Source organism: Anomaloglossus baeobatrachus, chromosome 7, assembly GCF_048569485.1.
Source record: "Anomaloglossus baeobatrachus isolate aAnoBae1 chromosome 7, aAnoBae1.hap1, whole genome shotgun sequence".
Taxonomy (NCBI): Eukaryota; Metazoa; Chordata; class Amphibia; order Anura; family Aromobatidae; genus Anomaloglossus; species Anomaloglossus baeobatrachus.
Window position 1 is genome coordinate 304,444,722 of NC_134359.1, and position 18,698 is coordinate 304,463,419.

The following is an 18,698-nucleotide window of genomic DNA, read 5'->3' on the forward strand; positions in this document are numbered from 1 at the left end:
ACCAGTACATTCTCCTCCAGTTATTTTATCCACCATCCAGCCCACCAGTACATCCTCCTCTAGTTATTATATCCACCATCCAGCCCACCAGTACATCCTCCTCTAGTTATTATATCCACCATCCAGCCCACCAGTACATCCTCCTCTAGTTATTTTATCCACCATCCAGCCCACCAGTACATTCTCCTCCAGTTATTATATCCACCATCCAGCCCACCAGTACATTCTCCTCCAGTTATTTTATCCACCATGCAGCCCACTAGTACATTCTCCTCTAGTTATTTTATCCACCATCCAGCCCACCAGTACATCCTCCTCTAGTTATTGTATCCACCATCCAGCCCACCAGTACATCCTCCTCTAGTTATTTTATCCACCATCCAGCCCACCAGTACATCCTCCTCTAGTTATTTTATCCACCATCCAGCCCACCAGTGCATCCTCCTCTAGTTATTATATCCACCATCCAGCCCACCAGTACATTCTCCTCCAGTTATTTTATCCACCATCCAGCCCACCAGTACATTCTCCTCCAGTTATTATATCCACCATCCAGCCCACCAGTACATCCTCCTCTAGTTATTTTATCCACCATCCAGCCCACCAGTACATTCTCCTCTAGTTATTTTATCCACCATCCAGCCCACCAGTACATCCTCCTCTAGTTATTATATCCACCATCCAGCCCACCAGTACATCCTCCTCTAGTTATTTTATCCACCATCCAGCCCACCAGTACATTCTCCTCCAGTTATTTTATCCACCATCCAGCCCACCAGTACATCCTCCTCTAGTTATTATATCCACCATCCAGCCCACCAGTACATCCTCCTCTAGTTATTATATCCACCATCCAGCCCACCAGTACATCCTCCTCTAGTTATTTTATCCACCATTCAGCCCACCAGTACATTCTCCTCCAGTTATTATATCCACCATCCAGCCCACCAGTACATTCTCCTCCAGTTATTTTATCCACCATGCAGCCCACTAGTACATTCTCCTCTAGTTATTTTATCCACCATCCAGCCCACCAGTACATCCTCCTCTAGTTATTGTATCCACCATCCAGCCCACCAGTACATCCTCCTCTAGTTATTTTATCCACCATCCAGCCCACCAGTACATCCTCCTCTAGTTATTTTATCCACCATCCAGCCCACCAGTGCATCCTCCTCTAGTTATTATATCCACCATCCAGCCCACCAGTACATTCTCCTCCAGTTATTTTATCCACCATCCAGCCCACCAGTACATTCTCCTCCAGTTATTTTATCCACCATCCAGCCCACCAGTACATTCTCCTCTAGTTATTTTATCCACCATCCAGCCCACCAGTACATCCTCCTCTAGTTATTATATCCACCATCCAGCCCACCAGTACATCCTCCTCTAGTTATTTTATCCACCATCCAGCCCACCAGTACATTCTCCTCCAGTTATTATATCCACCATCCAGCCCACCAGTACATCCTCCTCTAGTTATTTTATCCACCATCCAGCCCACCAGTACATTCTCCTCTAGTTATTTTATCCACCATCCAGCCCACCAGTACATCCTCCTCTAGTTATTATATCCACCATCCAGCCCACCAGTACATCCTCCTCTAGTTATTTTATCCACCATCCAGCCCACCAGTACATTCTCCTCCAGTTATTATATCCACCATCCAGCCCACCAGTACATCCTCCTCTAGTTATTTTATCCACCATCCAGCCCACCAGTACATCCTCCTAGTTATTTTATCCACCATCCAGCCCACCAGTACATCCTCCTCTAGTTATTTTATCCACCATCCAGTCCACCAGTACATCCTCCTCTAGTTATTATATCCATCATCCAGCCCACCAGTACATTCTCCTCTAGTTATTTTATCCACCATCCAGCCCACCAGTACATCCTCCTCTAGTTATTTTATCCACCATGCAGCCCACCAGTACATCCTCCTCTAGTTATTTTATCCACCATCCAGTCCACCAGTACATCCTCCTCTAGTTATTATATCCATCATCCAGCCCACCAGTACATTCTCCTCTAGTTATTTTATCCACCATCCAGCCCACCAGTACATCCTCCTCTAGTTATTTTATCCACCATCCAGTCCACCAGTACATCCTCCTCTAGTTATTATATCCATCATCCAGCCCACCAGTACATTCTCCTCTAGTTATTTTATCCACCATCCAGCCCACCAGTACATCCTCCTCTAGTTATTTTATCCACCATCCAGCCCACCAGTACATTCTCCTCTAGTTATTTTATCCACCATCCAGCCCACCAGTACATCCTCCTCTAGTTATTTTATCCACCATCCAGCCCACCAGTACATTCTCCTCTAGTTATTTTATCCACCATCCAGCCCACCAGTACATCCTCCTCTAGTTATTTTATCCACCATCCAGCCCACCAGTACATCCTCCTCTAGTTATTTTATCCACCATCCAGCCCACCAGTACATCCTCCTCTAGTTATTTTATCCACCATGCAGCCCACTAGTACATTCTCCTCTAGTTATTTTATCCACCATCCAGCCCACCAGTACATCCTCCTCTAGTTATTTTATCCACCATCCAGCCCACCAGTACATCCTCCTCTAGTTATTTTATCCATCATCCAGCCCACCAGTACATTCTCCTCCAGTTATTTTATCCACCATCCAGCCCACCAGTACATCCTCCTCTAGTTATTTTATCCACCATCCAGCCCACCAGCACATCCTCCTCTAGTTATTTTATCCACCATCCAGCCCACCAGTACATCCTCCTCTAGTTATTTGATCCATCATCCAGCCCACCAGTACATCCTCCTCTAGTTATTTTATCCACCATCCAGCCCACCAGTACATTCTCCTCCAGTTATTTTATCCACCATGCAGCCCACTAGTACATTCTCCTCTAGTTATTTTATCCATCATCCAGCCCACCAGTACATTCTCCTCTAGTTATTTTATCCACCATCCAGCCCACCAGTACATCCTCCTCTAGTTATTTTATCCACCATCCAGCCCACCAGTACATTCTCCTCTAGTTATTATATCCACCATCCAGCCCATCAGTACATTCTCCTCTAGTTATTTTATCCACCATCCAGCCCACCAGTACATCCTCCTCTAGTTATTTTATCCACCATCCAGCCCACCAGTACATCCTCCTCTAGTTATTTTATCCACCATCCAGCCCACCAGTACATTCTCCTCTAGTTATTTTATCCACCATCCAGCCCACCAGTACTTCCTCCTCTAGTTATTTTATCCACCATCCAGCATACCAGTACTTCCTCCTCTAGTTATTTTATCCACCATCCAGCCCACCAGTACATTCTCCTCCAGTTATTTTATCCACCATCCAGCCCACCAGTACTTCCTCCTCTAGTTATTTTATCCACCATCCAGCATACCAGTACTTCCTCCTCTAGTTATTTTATCCACCATCCAGCCCACCAGTACATCCTCCTCTAGTTATTTTATCCACCATCCAGCCCACTAGTACATTTTCCTCTACTTATTTTATCCACCATGCAGCCCACTAGTACATTCTCCTCCAGTTATTTTATCCACCATCCAGCCCACCAGTACATGCTCCTCTAGTTATTTTATCCACCATCCAGCCCACCAGTACATGCTCCTCTAGTTATTTTATCCACCATCCAGCCCACCAGTACATCCTCCTCCAGTTATTTTATCCACCATCCAGCCCACTAGTACATTCTCCTCCAGTTATTTTATCCACCATCCAGCCCACTAGTACATTTTCCTCTAGTTATTTTATCCACCATCCAGTCCACCAGTACATCCTCCTCTAGTTATTTTATCCACCATCCAGTCCACCAGTACATTCTCCTCCAGTTATTTTATCCACCATTCAGCCCACCAGTACATTCTCCTCTAGTTATTTTATCCACCATCCAGCCCACCAGTACATCCTCCTCGTTATTTTATCCACCATCCAGCCCACCAGTACATTCTCCTCTAGTTATTTTATCCACCATCCAGCCCACCAGTACATCCTCCTCTAGTTATTATATCCACCATTCAGCCCACTAGTACATTCTCCTCCAGTTATTTTATCCACCATTCAGCCCACCAGTACATTCTCCTCCAGTTATTTTATCCACCATGCAGCCCACTAGTACATTCTCCTCCAGTTATTTTATCCACCATGCAGCCCACTAGTACATTCTCCTCCAGTTATTTTATCCACCATCCAGCCCACCAGTACATGCTCCTCTTTTTATTTTATCCATCATCCAGCCCACCAGTACATTCTCCTCCAGTTATTTTATCCACCATGCAGCCCACCAGTACATTCTCCTCTAGTTATTTTATCCACCATCCAGTCCACCAGTACATTCTCCTCCAGTTATTTTATCCACCATTCAGCCCACCAGTACATTCTCCTCTAGTTATTTTATCCACCATCCAGCCCACCAGTACATCCTCCTCTAGTTATTATATCCACCATTCAGCCCACTAGTACATTCTCCTCCAGTTATTTTATCCACCATTCAGCCCACCAGTACATTCTCCTCTAGTTATTTTATCCACCATCCAGCCCACCAGTACATTCTCCTCCAGTTATTTTATCCACCATGCAGCCCACTAGTACATTCTCCTCCAGTTATTTTATCCACCATCCAGCCCACCAGTACATGCTCCTCTTTTTATTTTATCCATCATCCAGCCCACCAGTACATTCTCCTCCAGTTATTTTATCCACCATGCAGCCCACCAGTACATTCTCCTCCAGTTATTTTATCCACCATCCAGCCCACCAGTACATCCTCCTCTAGTTATTTTACCCACCATCCAGCCCCCCAGTACATCCTCTTCTAGGTATTTTATCCACCATCCAGCCCATCAGTACATTCTCCTCCAGTTATTTTATTCACCATCCAGCCCACCAGTACTTCTTCCTCTAGTTATTTTATCCACCATCCAGCCCACCAGTACTTCCTCCTCCAGTTATTTTATCCACCATCCAGCCCACCAGTACATTCTCCTCCAGTTATTTTATCCACCATCCAGCCCATCAGTACATTCTCCTCTAGGTATTTTATCCACCATCCAGCCCACTAGTACATTCTCCTCTAGTTATTTTATCCACCATCCATCCCACCAGTACATTCTCCTCCAGTTATTTTATCCACCATCCAGCCCACCAGTACATCCTCCTCTAGTTATTTTATCCACCATCCATCCCACCAGTACATTCTCCTCTAGTTATTTTATCCACCATCCAGCCCACCAGTACATCCTCCTCTAGTTATTATATCCACCATCCAGCCCATCAGTACATTCTCCTCCAGTTATTTTATCCACCATCCAGCCCACCAGTACATCCTCCTCTAGTTATTATATCCACCATCCAGCCCACCAGTACATTCTCCTCTAGTTATTTTATCCACCATCCAGCCCACCAGTACATTCTCCTCCAGTTATTTTATCCACCATCCAGCTCACCAGTACATTCTCCTCTAGTTATTTTATCCACCATCCAGCCCACCAGTACATCCTCCTCTAGTTATTATATCCACCATCCAGCCCACCAGTACATCCTCCTCTAGTTATTTTATCCACCATCCATCCCACCAGTACATTCTCCTCCAGTTATTTTATCCACCATCCAGCCCACCAGTACATTCTCCTCCAGTTATTTTATTCACCATCCAGTCCACCAGTACATTCTCCTCTAGTTATTTTATTTCATCACCGCTGAATATTTTTTGAACTTTTCCTTATTTAAATGAACAATAGATCGCTGCTCACATCCCCAATGGGCATTTTTGTGCCGGTTTTGGAATGGTTGAACTTTTTAAACCAACACTTACAGTTTGCTGTATTTTCTGGTTTCCTGAGGAAGTGGTCAGTGTGACCTCGAAACGCTTCAATAATAAACTGTAATTAATGAATCTATATTATTTTCAGGAAATATTTCCCAGCATCACAGGATCTATATAACTCTTTTCTTTGAAGTTTCCGATGTTGGATACTCTACTGGCGGAGCAGCCCCAGTTAGACTAGCTTTATTGTGAGCTAGCCACACTAGGTGAGCCCCAAAATGGGAATTAGTAATGCAATATTTCTGGTGAATGCCCTATTTCACTCTTTTGTTAATTCTTAGCTCTGAGATTGAGTTTTTAGCAGATTTTTAAAACTCATAGAGACCTCTAGTGGAGCAGTAATAGGCTTCCCAATCAAACGTCTAGCTCAGTTGATCTCTGTTCCCTTTGGGGTCTCCTCGCTTGTGCTCCTGCCTCTTGGTCTGGAGTTCTAAACATTTATTACGCTATTATGAGTATGAATGAAAATCACCAGGGATGGCGATATTAAGTGTGAGTGTGGAGCTCTCCTGGGATACACATGGTCGTAATCCCAAATTTTCAGGTTGCTGCCATGTAGCCGTCTTTTTGGCAAAGTCGTCTGCAAAGGGGAATCGGCTCCGTCTACTGCACATTCCCCTCTCTGAATCAGTTTTATGGTCCTATAGGGTGGAAATACCTTTTTCAGCATTGATTGCTGCCATCTTTGTAAATGAGTCTGGGGTCAGACATGATGATATACTGTAGATAGAGCAGTGGAAGGAAATTGGAGATTTTTTTGTTTGTTCTTGTGTCTTAAAAAGCTGAAAATACTTTGGAAAACGTGGAGAGGATTGAGAAACACAACAAGTACCGGGACTGCATCCGCATGTATTTCAAGAGTCGCAAGTGCTTCATGTTTGACCTTCCAACTGGAGATAAGGAGGTTCTTCAGAACATGGACGAGGTGTCTGAGGAGCAACTGAGTCCTGCGTTCATGGCCAAGACTAATACATTCTGTGACTACATTTATAAAAATGCTGGGGTCAAGTACATGGATGATGTGCACAAAGTAACAGGGAGTAGTGAGTATTACCACCAATGTCTGCCTGAGATCATGTATGGACGTAAGTCCTCGATGGTTTTGTAACATTTTCATCATTCCCAGCTCTCGCCAACTTGGCCACTAAGTACACCGAAGCCATAAGCTCTTCTAATGCTGCCTGCATGGAGGACGTGGTAGCCAGTATATCAGTGGCGGAAAACACAGCAGCTGTGAGGGAGGGAACACAACACTATGAAGACACCATGAAAGCAAAAGTCAACTTTCCCACCGAGACTCAAGACCAGATCAGACAGCTAAGTGAAGAGTGTGAGAAGGAGGCGCGAAGCATATTCATGAAAAGATCCTTCAAGGACAAAGATCAACAGTTCCTTAAACAATATTTGGTAAGTTGTTCTGAAAAATTAAGGCCCAAGAATAGAACAGTGGGGAAACAAATTCCAAAAAAATGTTTGTGAGACACTTGTATAATAAGCGGAGATGAGAAGACCTGTCCTAGATGGACCCCTGTCATCATCCCTTAGCCCTATACATGAATCTGGATTTATGCAGGACCCTTTAAGATATGTTCACAGAGTGGCTGCTGGAGCGAACTGGCTGAGAAATATCGACATGCTGGCTCAAAACTAGAGAGGGCTGAGTTTGGACTTAATTAGAAGCCAATGACAGGGTCATAAAGAGATTAATAACAGAAGGACAGAGTCCAAGTCAGATATGTCAGGCAATGGCAGTGAAAAACAGTTTGAAGTCAGTAACTGGTTGCAATTAGATTCATTTGGGGAAGAGTCAGCATACACCTATAACTGGCTGCAACAGCCTACTGCTGGGGGATTAAATAGAGAGTGGCCCACCCGAGAACCAGTAGATCTGATGGTTTGTGCTCTGTAGTAACACACAATCTCCATTAGTGGGCAGCACCCACTATACTAACGCTATACAGTGTAGTGCCAGCGCTATCTGCAGTGTAAATGTGGCACCACCTGGTGACAGAGACAGACTAGTAGGGGTGAGTTCAGACACAAATATAACAAGTACAACAGTGTTTAGTTGACCCCAGTAGACTCTATGAAGGTTTATCAAGCTTAGAAAAAAGATTAAAAAAAATGAGCAAATTACAGCCATAAAGTTGGATGTGGAGATCTTGAGATTGGACACGTTATTATTATAGCGCCATTTATTCTATGGCGCCTTACAAGTGAAAAGGATATACATAAAAAACAAGTACAATAATCGTTAACAATACAAAATAGACTAGTACAGGAGGAGAGAGGACTCTGCCCATGAGGGCTCACAGTCTACAGGAGGAGAGAGGACCCTGCCCGCGAGGGCTCACAGTCTACAGGAGGAGAGAGAACCCTGCCCACAAGGGCTCACAGTCTACAGGAGGAGAGAGGACCCTGCCTGCGAGGGCTCACAGTCTACAGGAGGAGAGAGGACCCTGCCCACGAGGGCTCATAGTCTACAGGAGGAGAGAGAACCCTGCCCACGAGGGCTCACAATCTACAGGAGGAGAGAGGACCCTGCCCGCGAGGGTTCAGTCTACAGGAGGAGAGAGGACCCTGCCCACAAGGGCTCATAGTCTACAGGAGGAGAGAGAACCCTGCCCACGAGGGCTCATAGTCTACAGGAGGAGAGAGAACCCTGCCCACGAGGGCTCACAATCTACAGGAGGAGAGAGAACCCTGCCCGCGAGGGTTCACAGTCTACAGGAGGAGAGAGGACCCTGCCCGCGAGGGTTCACAGTCTACAGGAGGAGAGAGGACCCTGCCCACGAGGGCTCACAATCTACAGGAGGAGAGAGGACCCTGCCCGCGAGGGTTCACAGTCTACAGGAGGAGAGAGGACCCTGCCCGCGAGGGCTCACAGTCTACAGGAGGAGAGAGAACCCTGCCCACGAGGGCTCACAGTCTACAGGAGGAGAGAGAACCCTGCCCACAAGGGCTCACAGTCTACAGGAGGAGAGAGAACCCTGCCCGCGAGGGCTCACAGTCTACAGGGAATGGGTGATGGTACAATAGGTGAGGACAGAGCTGGTTGCGCAGTGGTGTACTAGACTGAGGGTTATTGTAGGTTGTAGGCTTGTCAGAAGAGGAGGGTCTTCAGGTTCCTTTTGAAGCTTTCTATGGTAGGGGAGAGTCTGATATGGTGAGGGAGAGCATCCCAGAGTATAGGGGAGGCACGGGAGAAATCTTGTATGCGATTGTGAGAAAAGGAGATAAGAGAGGAGTAGAGAAGGAGATCTTGTGAGGATCTGAGGTTGTGTGCAGGTAGGTACCAGGAGACTAGGTCACAGATGTAAGGCGGAGACAGGTTGTGGATGGCTTTGTAGGTCATGGTTAGGGTTTTGAACTGGAGTCTTTAGGCAATGGGAAGCCAGTGAAGGGATTGGCAGAGTGGCGAGGCTGGGGAGTAGCGAGGGGAGAGGTGGATTAAGCAGGCCGCAGAGTTTAGGATAGATTGGAGGGGTGCAAGAGTGTTGGGACGGCCACAGAGCAGGAGGTTGAGTAGTCGAGGTGGGAGATGATGAGGGCATGCACTAGCGTTTTTGCTGATTCTTGGTTAAGGAAAGCACGGATCCGGGAGATATTTTTGAGTTGCAGTTGGCAGGAGGTGAAGAGGGCTTGGATGTGCGGCTTTATGTTTATTGTTAATGCTCACATGTAGTAATTCTTATTTTATTATCCATAATATCTGAAATATTCAGGGGGGAATATATTTACTTGAGGAGATCTGTGAATTTGTATTCATGTATCTGCAGGAAATCGTGGAGGAGAAAGAAAAGGAATTTTTCAAGAGGAATGACAAGGCGTCTCGTACTGAATGTGAGAAGTTGATCGAAACACTTTCCAAAGATCTTAAGGATTCCTTAGAACAAGGGTCGTATGCAATATTGGGCGGGTACAAGAAGTTTAATGAAGAAATGGAGCGCATCGCAGAAAAATACAAAAATGAGCCAGGAAAGGGAACAAAGGTGGGTGAGGGGGTCATCGGACATTGGGAAGCTGTATCAGGAGATAACGGTCATTGGAGTTGACCAGTTTCCCTTTTTCTAAATATTATTTAGGCCGATGATGTTCTTAAGGAGTTTAAGGATCGGCAGAATTTGATCGGTGTCAGCATCAGGATGAACGATGAAGCTCTGAGTGATCAGCAAAAGAAGGCAGAAGGTCAGTGGCCATGGTGCAAAGATGGGACTGGTGAATGACTTGGCCGTGACCTCTCACGGTACAGGCTGACGTTTATACAGCAGGTGGATGGCGGGGATTGGGTACTGAGGAGACTCAAGGTGATTACTAGACTTCTGAAAACAACATAGATATGTGTATCCACACCATCCAGGAACCCTAAAGACACGACACATCTCTAAATTCCCTGCCAGTTATGCCAAGAGATAGCTTAAGATTTGTCAGTTTGGAGATTCCTTATGAACAGATTATCTTGAGAGTTCTGTGGACTATAAGTTAGACACTAAGTTCTACTCCAGTCTTTTCTCCATTGACCTCTCTATACGTATTCCACATGTAATTCACTATGTTTCTGCTCCATGGACTTCTGTTTCTCTGCTCTTTGGACCTCTCTGGGGCTTTCTCCATGGATTTTTCTGTGTCTCTGCTCCATAGACATCTCTGAGCTTCTGTTCTATGGACCTTTCTCCATCTTTTGCTACTCTATGGACCCCTCTTTGTTTCTCTGCTTTATGGACCTCTCTGGGGCTTTCTCCATGGATTTTTCTGTGTCTCTGCTCCATAGACATCTCTGAGCTTCTGTTCTATGGACCTTTCTCCATCTTTTGCTACTCTATGGACCCCTCTTTGTTTCTCTGCTCTATGGCCCTCTCTGGGGCTTTTCTCCATGGATCTCTTGGTGTCTCTGCTTCATGGACATCTCTGAGCTTCGATTCTATGGACCTTTCTCCATCTTTTGCTACTCTATGGACCCCTCTTTGTTTCTCTGCTTTATGGACCTCTCTGGGGCTTTTCTCCATGGATCTCTTGGTGTCTCTGCTTCATAGACATCTCTAAGCTTCTGTTCAATGGACCTTTCTCCATCTTTTTCTACTCTATGGACCCCTCTTTGTTTCTCTGCTTTATGGACCTCTCTGGGGCTTTTCTCCATGGATCTCTTGGTGTCTCTGCTCCATAGACATCTCTGAGCTTCTGTTCTGTGGACCTTTCTCCATCTTTTGCTACTCTATGGACCCCTCTTTGTTTCTCTGCTTTATGGACCTCTCTGGGGCTTTTCTCCATGGATCTCTTGGTGTCTCTGCTTCATAGACATCTCTAAGCTTCTGTTCAATGGACCTTTCTCCATCTTTTTCTACTCTATGGACCCCTCTTTGTTTCTCTGCTTTATGGACCTCTCTGGGGCTTTTCTCCATGGATCTCTTGGTGTCTCTGCTCCATAGACATCTCTGAGCTTCTGTTCTGTGGACCTTTCTCCATCTTTTGCTACTCTATGGACCCCTCTTTGTTTCTCTGCTTTATGGACCTCTCTGGGGCTTTCTCCATGGATTTTTCTGTGTCTCTGCTCCATAGACATCTCTGAGCTTCTGTTCTATGGACCTTTCTCCATCTTTTGCTACTCTATGGACCCCTCTTTGTTTCTCTGCTTTATGGACCTCTCTGGGGCTTTTCTCCATGGATCTCTTGGTGTCTCTGCTTCATGGACATCTCTGAGCTTCGATTCTATGGACCTTTCTCCATCTTTTTCTACACTATGGACCCCTCTTTGATTCTCATGGGCCTCTGTGCATAACTGCTCCAGACACCTTTCTATATCTCTGCTCCACAGACGTCACTGGTTTCTGCTCCATGGATCCCTTTACATTTCTGTTCTATGGACCTCTTTGTGTCTCTGCTTCCTGGTCCATTCTGCATTTCTGCTGTAAAAGCCTTGTTTTCTCTCTGTTCCAGTGACTTCTTAATGTCTCTTCACCTATCCGCACCATGAAATAAAGTATAAAACTTATGATATACTTTATTATGTCTCTACTGTATGGACCCGTTTGTTGCTCTGCTGGATTTAACCAGCCATATCTGTATGCCAAGGATCTCTCTGTAACTTGGTCTTCTATGTCGATCTCTGTACCTCTCTAGGTCTTTGCTCTCTATGACACGCCCGCCCCAGGGCCGGGGGTACTCGGAACCGGGCCGGACTAGTCCGGGGATGTCAGCGGTGGTGGTGCTCGGCTCCGTGACCCTGGCGGTGTCTTTTAATAAATGAAGGGGAGTTGCATTTTTGGATATTTTAGTAGTTCGTGACGCCCCCTGTGGTTTTGCAGCTATGTGAGCTGCGGCTGCTGGACGGGACTCCCGTGGCTGGTGTTGTGGTAGTTGAGGTGTTTCTGCTCCCCACAGGTGGAGCGGGTAACTCCGGAGCAACCGTTAGGAAAGTCTCGTAGAGACAGAGTGGACTTCAGCGGCAGGAGCGGGATGGCTGGGACAGATAGTCCTACTGGCAGTATCCTCCAGGGCTGAGAGGGCGTGAGAAGAACTAGAAGACACAAGGGCTGCAGTTCAAGATGTTTACTCACAGATTATCTTTTATGCCCGCGGGATGCCGATCTTCACCAAGACGGGCTCCAGGCGATCCCGAACTCTTCTGATCCCAATGCCAGTATTGTAACTGGTGGGGCCTTCCTCTATGCGCTCTTCTGTAATTGGCGGGTCCCTGTGGTTTAAAGCTACTTGGGGACCCTTCCTGGTCACACAGTACTGGCCCGTATGGCAGGCAGCTTGAACCTTTCAATGGGTTGGACCTCTGTCCCAGTTCCCAGGTTCCCTCTTTGCTGCTGTGCCCCGAACTCTAAAGTCAGTGAGGAACCTTGATGATCCCCTCACCTGGCAGATTTAACAGGTGAGCCTAAAGCGTCCTCCTGAACTAGGGCTCTGCACCCCGACTGCGCCGGTCCCAGGAATCTGACACCGAATCCCACCGGCGACTGTAGCTCCAACGTCCCACCGAAGTCACAAGGAGAGTTCCTTTCTGCACCGAAGTCCCTCCTGACTAACTTACTCCAACTGTCCTAACAGTCCTTTTGGAACCTCCCACTCCCTGACCATTAGTCCTGGACCCAGTGGATCGGGAGTCCCTAAGTGCAGTGGCATCCTATAGACCCTACCGCTGTGGTGACCCCTTTTATGACCCGACCCTGGTCCCAGCCCCCATTGGGGAGGGAAGTCTGCTGTGTGTAAAGGATGTGGTTTTGTGTGGAATCAGCACTTGTCACCCAGGAATCTGAGATGAGCACAGCACCTAAAATCAGGTGCAGTACCCTGATTGAAGCCTCAGGGGCGCCACATCTATATTATATTTTCCTTAGTAATACCCTTAGATATATACAGTAGCTCATAAGGAGCAGTCATGGGATTGTTGGAAGGCTGTTGGATCATGGAGCTCATATATGAATACTTGTCAGACACATGACAGCTTCACTCTTTACTACATTTCCTTTTTTATCAATCAGAAGAGAAAATGAATAAAGAAAAAGAAGAGCTAGAACGAAAAATAGAAGAAAGTCAACGACTGGAGGAGAATAAAAAGATGGAGCATCAAAGGAAACTTCTGGAGGAGAACTTCAGAGAAGTTATAGAAAAGGAGAAACAACAGAGGCTCCTCCTGCAGGAACAGCTCCAGACGATCATAAAGGACAAAGAAAGAGTAAGTTGTATGATATCACAGGCTGGTCGTCTCCATGTCCAGGATTAGCTGAGTCACCTAAGGCACTAACACTTGATGAGCTCCTGAAGCCCCTGTGGTCAGAGATGACTGATTCTCCGGAGAATGCTCTCCAGCTCACGGCCTGTTACACAGAGCAGGGCACTAACACTCAATGAGCTCCTGAACGCCCCCATGGCCAGACTTGGCTGATCTACCATTGGGATGCTCTCTAGCTCATAGCTGAATACACAGAGCATGGCTCTAACACGCCATCAGCTCCTGAAAGCCCCCATGGCCAGAGTTGGCTGATTCCCCGGAGGATGCTCTCCAGCTCACGGCCAATTACACAGAAAAGGGCCTTAACACTCGATCAGCTCCTGAAAGCCCCCGTGGCCAGACTTGGCTGATCCTCCGGAGGATCTTTCCAGCTCACGGCCAATTACACAGAACAGGGCACTAACACTCGATGAGCTCCTGAAAACCCCTATGATCAGAATTGGCTTATTCCTTGGAGGATGCTCTCCAGCTCACGGCGCATTACACAGAGCAGGACACTAACACTCGATCAGCTCCTGAAAGCCCACATGACCAGACTTGGCTGATCCTCTGGAGGATCTTTCCAGCTCACGGCCAATTACACAGAACAGGGCACTAATACTCGATGAGCTCCTGAAAATCTCTGTGATCAGAATTGGCTCATTCCTTGGAGGATGCTCTCCAGCTCACGGCGCATTACACAGAGCAGGACACTAACACTCGATCAGCTCCTGAAAGCCCACATGACCAGAGTTGGCTGATCCCCCGGAGGATGCTCGAGAGCCCAGTGTGGACATTAATGGGCTGCATTTTATTTTCTAAGCATCAGGTGAGACGCCGTATGTAACGTCTCATTTTTCATATGCTCACCTACTCTTCACATTGGATGTAGAGTAGATCCTTGGTTGTTTTTTTCTTCAGGAGCTTTTTAATGTCTTGTTTCTGCCCCATCAGGATTTCTTTTAGATGGATGCGGTTTATGGTCAATCATATCATCCAGAAAAATATTTCTGATACAAGATTTTCTGGATATTCTGTCAGCGCCATCATATATTTTCTTGCTTTTTGTTGTCTTGTTTTCCAGGAGCGGGACATGTATAGGAAGCAGGGGTATGAAGAACACGCCAGGATGTACCAGGAACAGATCAATGACTTGAAAAAAGAGCATGAAGAATCAAACTCCTTTCAATGGCTGCCACTCATCATAAGTGGGATCAGCGCGGTCGCTATCGCTATCTCACCAGTATACGGCGGGATCGCCAGCATCGTCATTTCTGGACTAGCGCAGGCATTTCAAGGTTGACTTCTGTCTGAGGACTCTGGGCATATGATGCTGATGTTATAATATACATATTACAAGATATAAGACAAATTTGCAGATATTTCTGTATTATTGCTTTTCCTAATTTTTCTCTTCTGGATAATTGTTTTCATTATTTCTATTAAAGTGAATTGAGCTGAGCTGCAATACCAGACCCGGCCAGATGGGCAGGGTGGCGCTGCTTGGGGTGAAGAAAGCAAGTTTTTGTAATTCTATGACACCCCATAAGTAATACCTGAGTTTTTAGGACCCTAAAGTATCTCTTACCTTGTACTGTCCTTTCTATTTGGCAGAGGGCACACATCGAGTCTCAGGTTGTGGAGCGCAGGGTAAATCCGTGCAGGATGGCAATTATGATGGAAAAAAAATACAACATTTTTTTGTGCTTATGGATTTGGGTGCGAATTTATATTTTATTCAAACGTGTTGTTGAAGTAACAAAATGAGTGCACATATGAATGGTCAGACGGGAGCACAGCAGACGTCTTATATAAAGTATGATTGGCCCTTACATTTATAGCAATCTATTATGGTACAAACATGGCTTCAGCATAATTCAGAAATAAAAAAGAAGCTAGCACTCTAACACTACATCTGACCCCTGTTCAGCTACGACCCCTCAGTGGGGACAGGTAATTGAATGGGTTTATCTACTGGAAAGTAGACACAAAGTCTGGGTTCAGTGTATACAAGAGGCTGAGAAGTGACACTTAATTCTGTCTTCAAATTACTGGCCGCACACAGACTGGTACCAGTAACAAGTTATGACTATTTGGGTTTTTGTGACAACCGTAGGTTTTTTTAAATTATTGGAGACACATTTTCAACATTGTGATCCCAAGGGGAATGACATGTATCTACTTGCTTGGTGCTACAGCCTGCAGATCAGCCCCAATTAATATTGTCCCAATGTAGGGGGTTGTATGTTTCCTATATAAGGAAAGCTAAAATCATATCCTCCCCACCTGGAACCTCCAGTGGGACAGATATCATGAAGATCATGAATCACATAATTTTTAGGATCTGAGCCGCATCCCAGTTATCAGCCCTCCATCTGAGGTCACCAACGGAAGGTATGTGGTAGTGACTAATATCTAACAAATACAGATTTAGAGATTTTGTCTATGTTCAATATGTGAGATACAGTTCTCTTTAGGGTTATTCCATATTTCCTAATAGGAGCACTTCACTCAAAAAAGGAATTGTGCCATTCCTGTGACCACAGGTCAAGGACTTATCTTTTGTTTCTCCTTTTTATTTTGCGTTTGTGTATACTGTATTGTGTCCCCTTTGGAACATCCTTTGCATATTATAGAAACATTGCCTACTTTTCTAATCAAATATATAAAATGTAATAGCTTTGTTCCTCTTGCTCTACAAACGACAGCCCTGAAGCCTCATGAGACCAAACATTACCAGTTATCGGTGTCCAATCATCAAGATTGGTGGCAGCAGCTAGTGTTTCTTGGGTTATTGTGGAGCTTGGCAGTGACCGTATAGAAGTATATATATATATATATTCTATATGTTAGAATCGGGTGTGTATATTATATACGTTCACTGTAAGTTTCCTGATATTTGGCCTAGAAGCGAAATCGGCAGTCAACTTGTTCATCAATTGTCAGTGAATTGCGTATAATCCTGATGATTAGAGGGCAGCGGAGAGCTGTTTATGACAAATTGATAGCAGTGGTGGGATATCTGTGGGATCTCCTGAACCGTCTTTATGACGGTGATAGTGACCATAGTAAAAAAAGAGGCAGTTGCACTCTGTAATGCTAAGATGTGTGCAATACTGAATATAGAATATAGGCATGCATTACTACTATGAAAAACATGTAAAACTGGGATACTTAGCACAGAAAAATGGCCAGTTTTATGTGAGCCCAACAGTCAGTGGTACTGTTGACCTCTTTTGTTCAGTACCTATCAAACTAATGCCTCTCTTTGGGTTAAAAAAACCCCTACAATTTACGGGTGGACAGCAACCTGCAAATGGCAAATTAAAATGATCTAAGGCTGAAGAGCAGGAGATCAATCAGAAGGCATGACCCTGTAATCTAAGAAAAAGATGATGACACATTCTACCTTTCTAATACAAACAGGTTCAAACTGAACATGAAACATAGTAATAAAAAAGAGGCAGTCCCATATTAATTGTTACACATATCTTAGCACTGCAGAGTGCAAGTGTCTTCTTTTTGTTACTGTGTTTCATGTTCAGTTTGCACAGTCAAGGGGTAGTGTCTTGGGGCACAGTCAATTTTGTGATGTAACTACAGGATAGCAAAGGACAGGGGGATTCTATGCTGTCCCTCAAACTAAGATACCCCAGGCTATCTCTAACCTCACGGTTACCCCTAATGGTGGAGATGCCTGAGTCTAGTGCCTGGCTATTCTTCTGACCAAATCTAATCTGTCACCCTCCACCCCCAGAGAATGAAGGGGCAGGATAGCAACACAGATTAAGAGAGACAAGGGAGAACAAAAACTCAAACACATTGCAAACTCATAGGAACAAACAGTAAGAGACTAAGGAGAAAAGCAAGAGAAGTAAGGCAGCAACAAAAAAGATAACAAGGGTTAACACCACAGCTGCAATAATGCACAACAACCACCAGTAAATCTGGATCACAACACTTCACCAGACCAGTATAGACTAGCTATAGCTGACATTAATAAAATAGTCCAGCCAGCATATATAGGTGAGGAGTGAACATTCCAGAAGTCATTTATTTTTTTAATCAGAGACTTTTGAAAAACATTATGAATTTTGAATGATGTCGGAAGTGCCAGGTGGAGAGCCACACAATTAATGACCGCAATAATTTTACACGGATCAATAAACTGTGGTTCTAACGTTAATTAAGGTATTTTGAGTTTAATGTTCATGGTAGATAATCACACCAGATCACTCACACACAGGTCCGGACCAGGCAGACCTCTAGTCAGCCATAAATTTATATTTAGAAGCCATGTCATGCAAATGTTGCTGAACCTTCTCCCATTTAGATGATAAGCATGATACAAACACCTCCTCCCCAGGGACTCCTGTTGAGTGCTCCTCCTAAGATGTACACAACTGGGGATGCTGACCATAAACATAAAAAAATGTAGAGACTGACCCTGAGAAAACACAGCTCCTACACCCACTTCTGAAGCATCAACCTACACAGAAACAGGATGCGATACATCCAGCTGTATCAATACAGGTGCCAACAAGAATCATTTTTTAAGAAGGTCAAATGCACACAAAGTACCCACAGACCACTCGAGAAGTCCGTACCTTCTTTAGTCATGTCAGTGAGAGGTCTTGCTATGGCAGAAAAATTCTTAATACATTTTCTGTAATAATTCGCAAAACCTAAAAACGTTTCAGAGTCTTAAAGTTTTCAGAATCGTCTTATTTTAATATACCCTGTAATCTAGTGGGTTCCATTCGAAAACCTGCTGCCAAAATTATATACCCTAAAAATGGAAGTTCCTGTTTGGCAAATACACACTTTCCCAATTTAGCATACAACCTATTATCTCTGAGAATTTGTAATACCTGTGTGACATGTTCCATATGAGACCCATATTCCTGTCAATATATTATTATTTATTATAGCTTCATTTATTCCATGGCGCTTTACATGTGAAAAGGGTATACATTGTAGGGATAAGTACAACAATCAGGAACAAAACAAGGCACAGACTGGTTCAGGAGGATTGAGGACCCTGCCCGCGAGGGCTCACAGTCTACAGGAGGAGAGAGGACCCTGCCCGCGAGGGCTCACAGTCTACAGGAGGAGAGAGGACCCTGCCCGCGAGGGCTCACA

The 18,698-nt window shown here is 45.1% G+C and overlaps 1 protein-coding gene across 1 annotated transcript in view; it reads left to right on the plus strand.

Moving 5' to 3' along the window:
* Positions 1-15,228, plus strand: part of LOC142246566 (guanylate-binding protein 3-like) — a 38,521-nt gene extending 23,293 nt beyond the window's left edge. Inside the window, exons 5-10 of the mRNA XM_075319633.1 lie at positions 6,622-6,882; positions 6,966-7,246; positions 9,619-9,831; positions 9,925-10,027; positions 13,327-13,520; positions 14,641-15,228. Coding sequence (XP_075175748.1) covers positions 6,622-6,882; positions 6,966-7,246; positions 9,619-9,831; positions 9,925-10,027; positions 13,327-13,520; positions 14,641-14,859 — 1,271 coding nt within the window. The 3' untranslated portion in view covers positions 14,860-15,228. The remainder of the gene's footprint in view (positions 1-6,621; positions 6,883-6,965; positions 7,247-9,618; positions 9,832-9,924; positions 10,028-13,326; positions 13,521-14,640) is intronic.
* Positions 15,229-18,698: the final 3,470 nt, after the last annotated feature.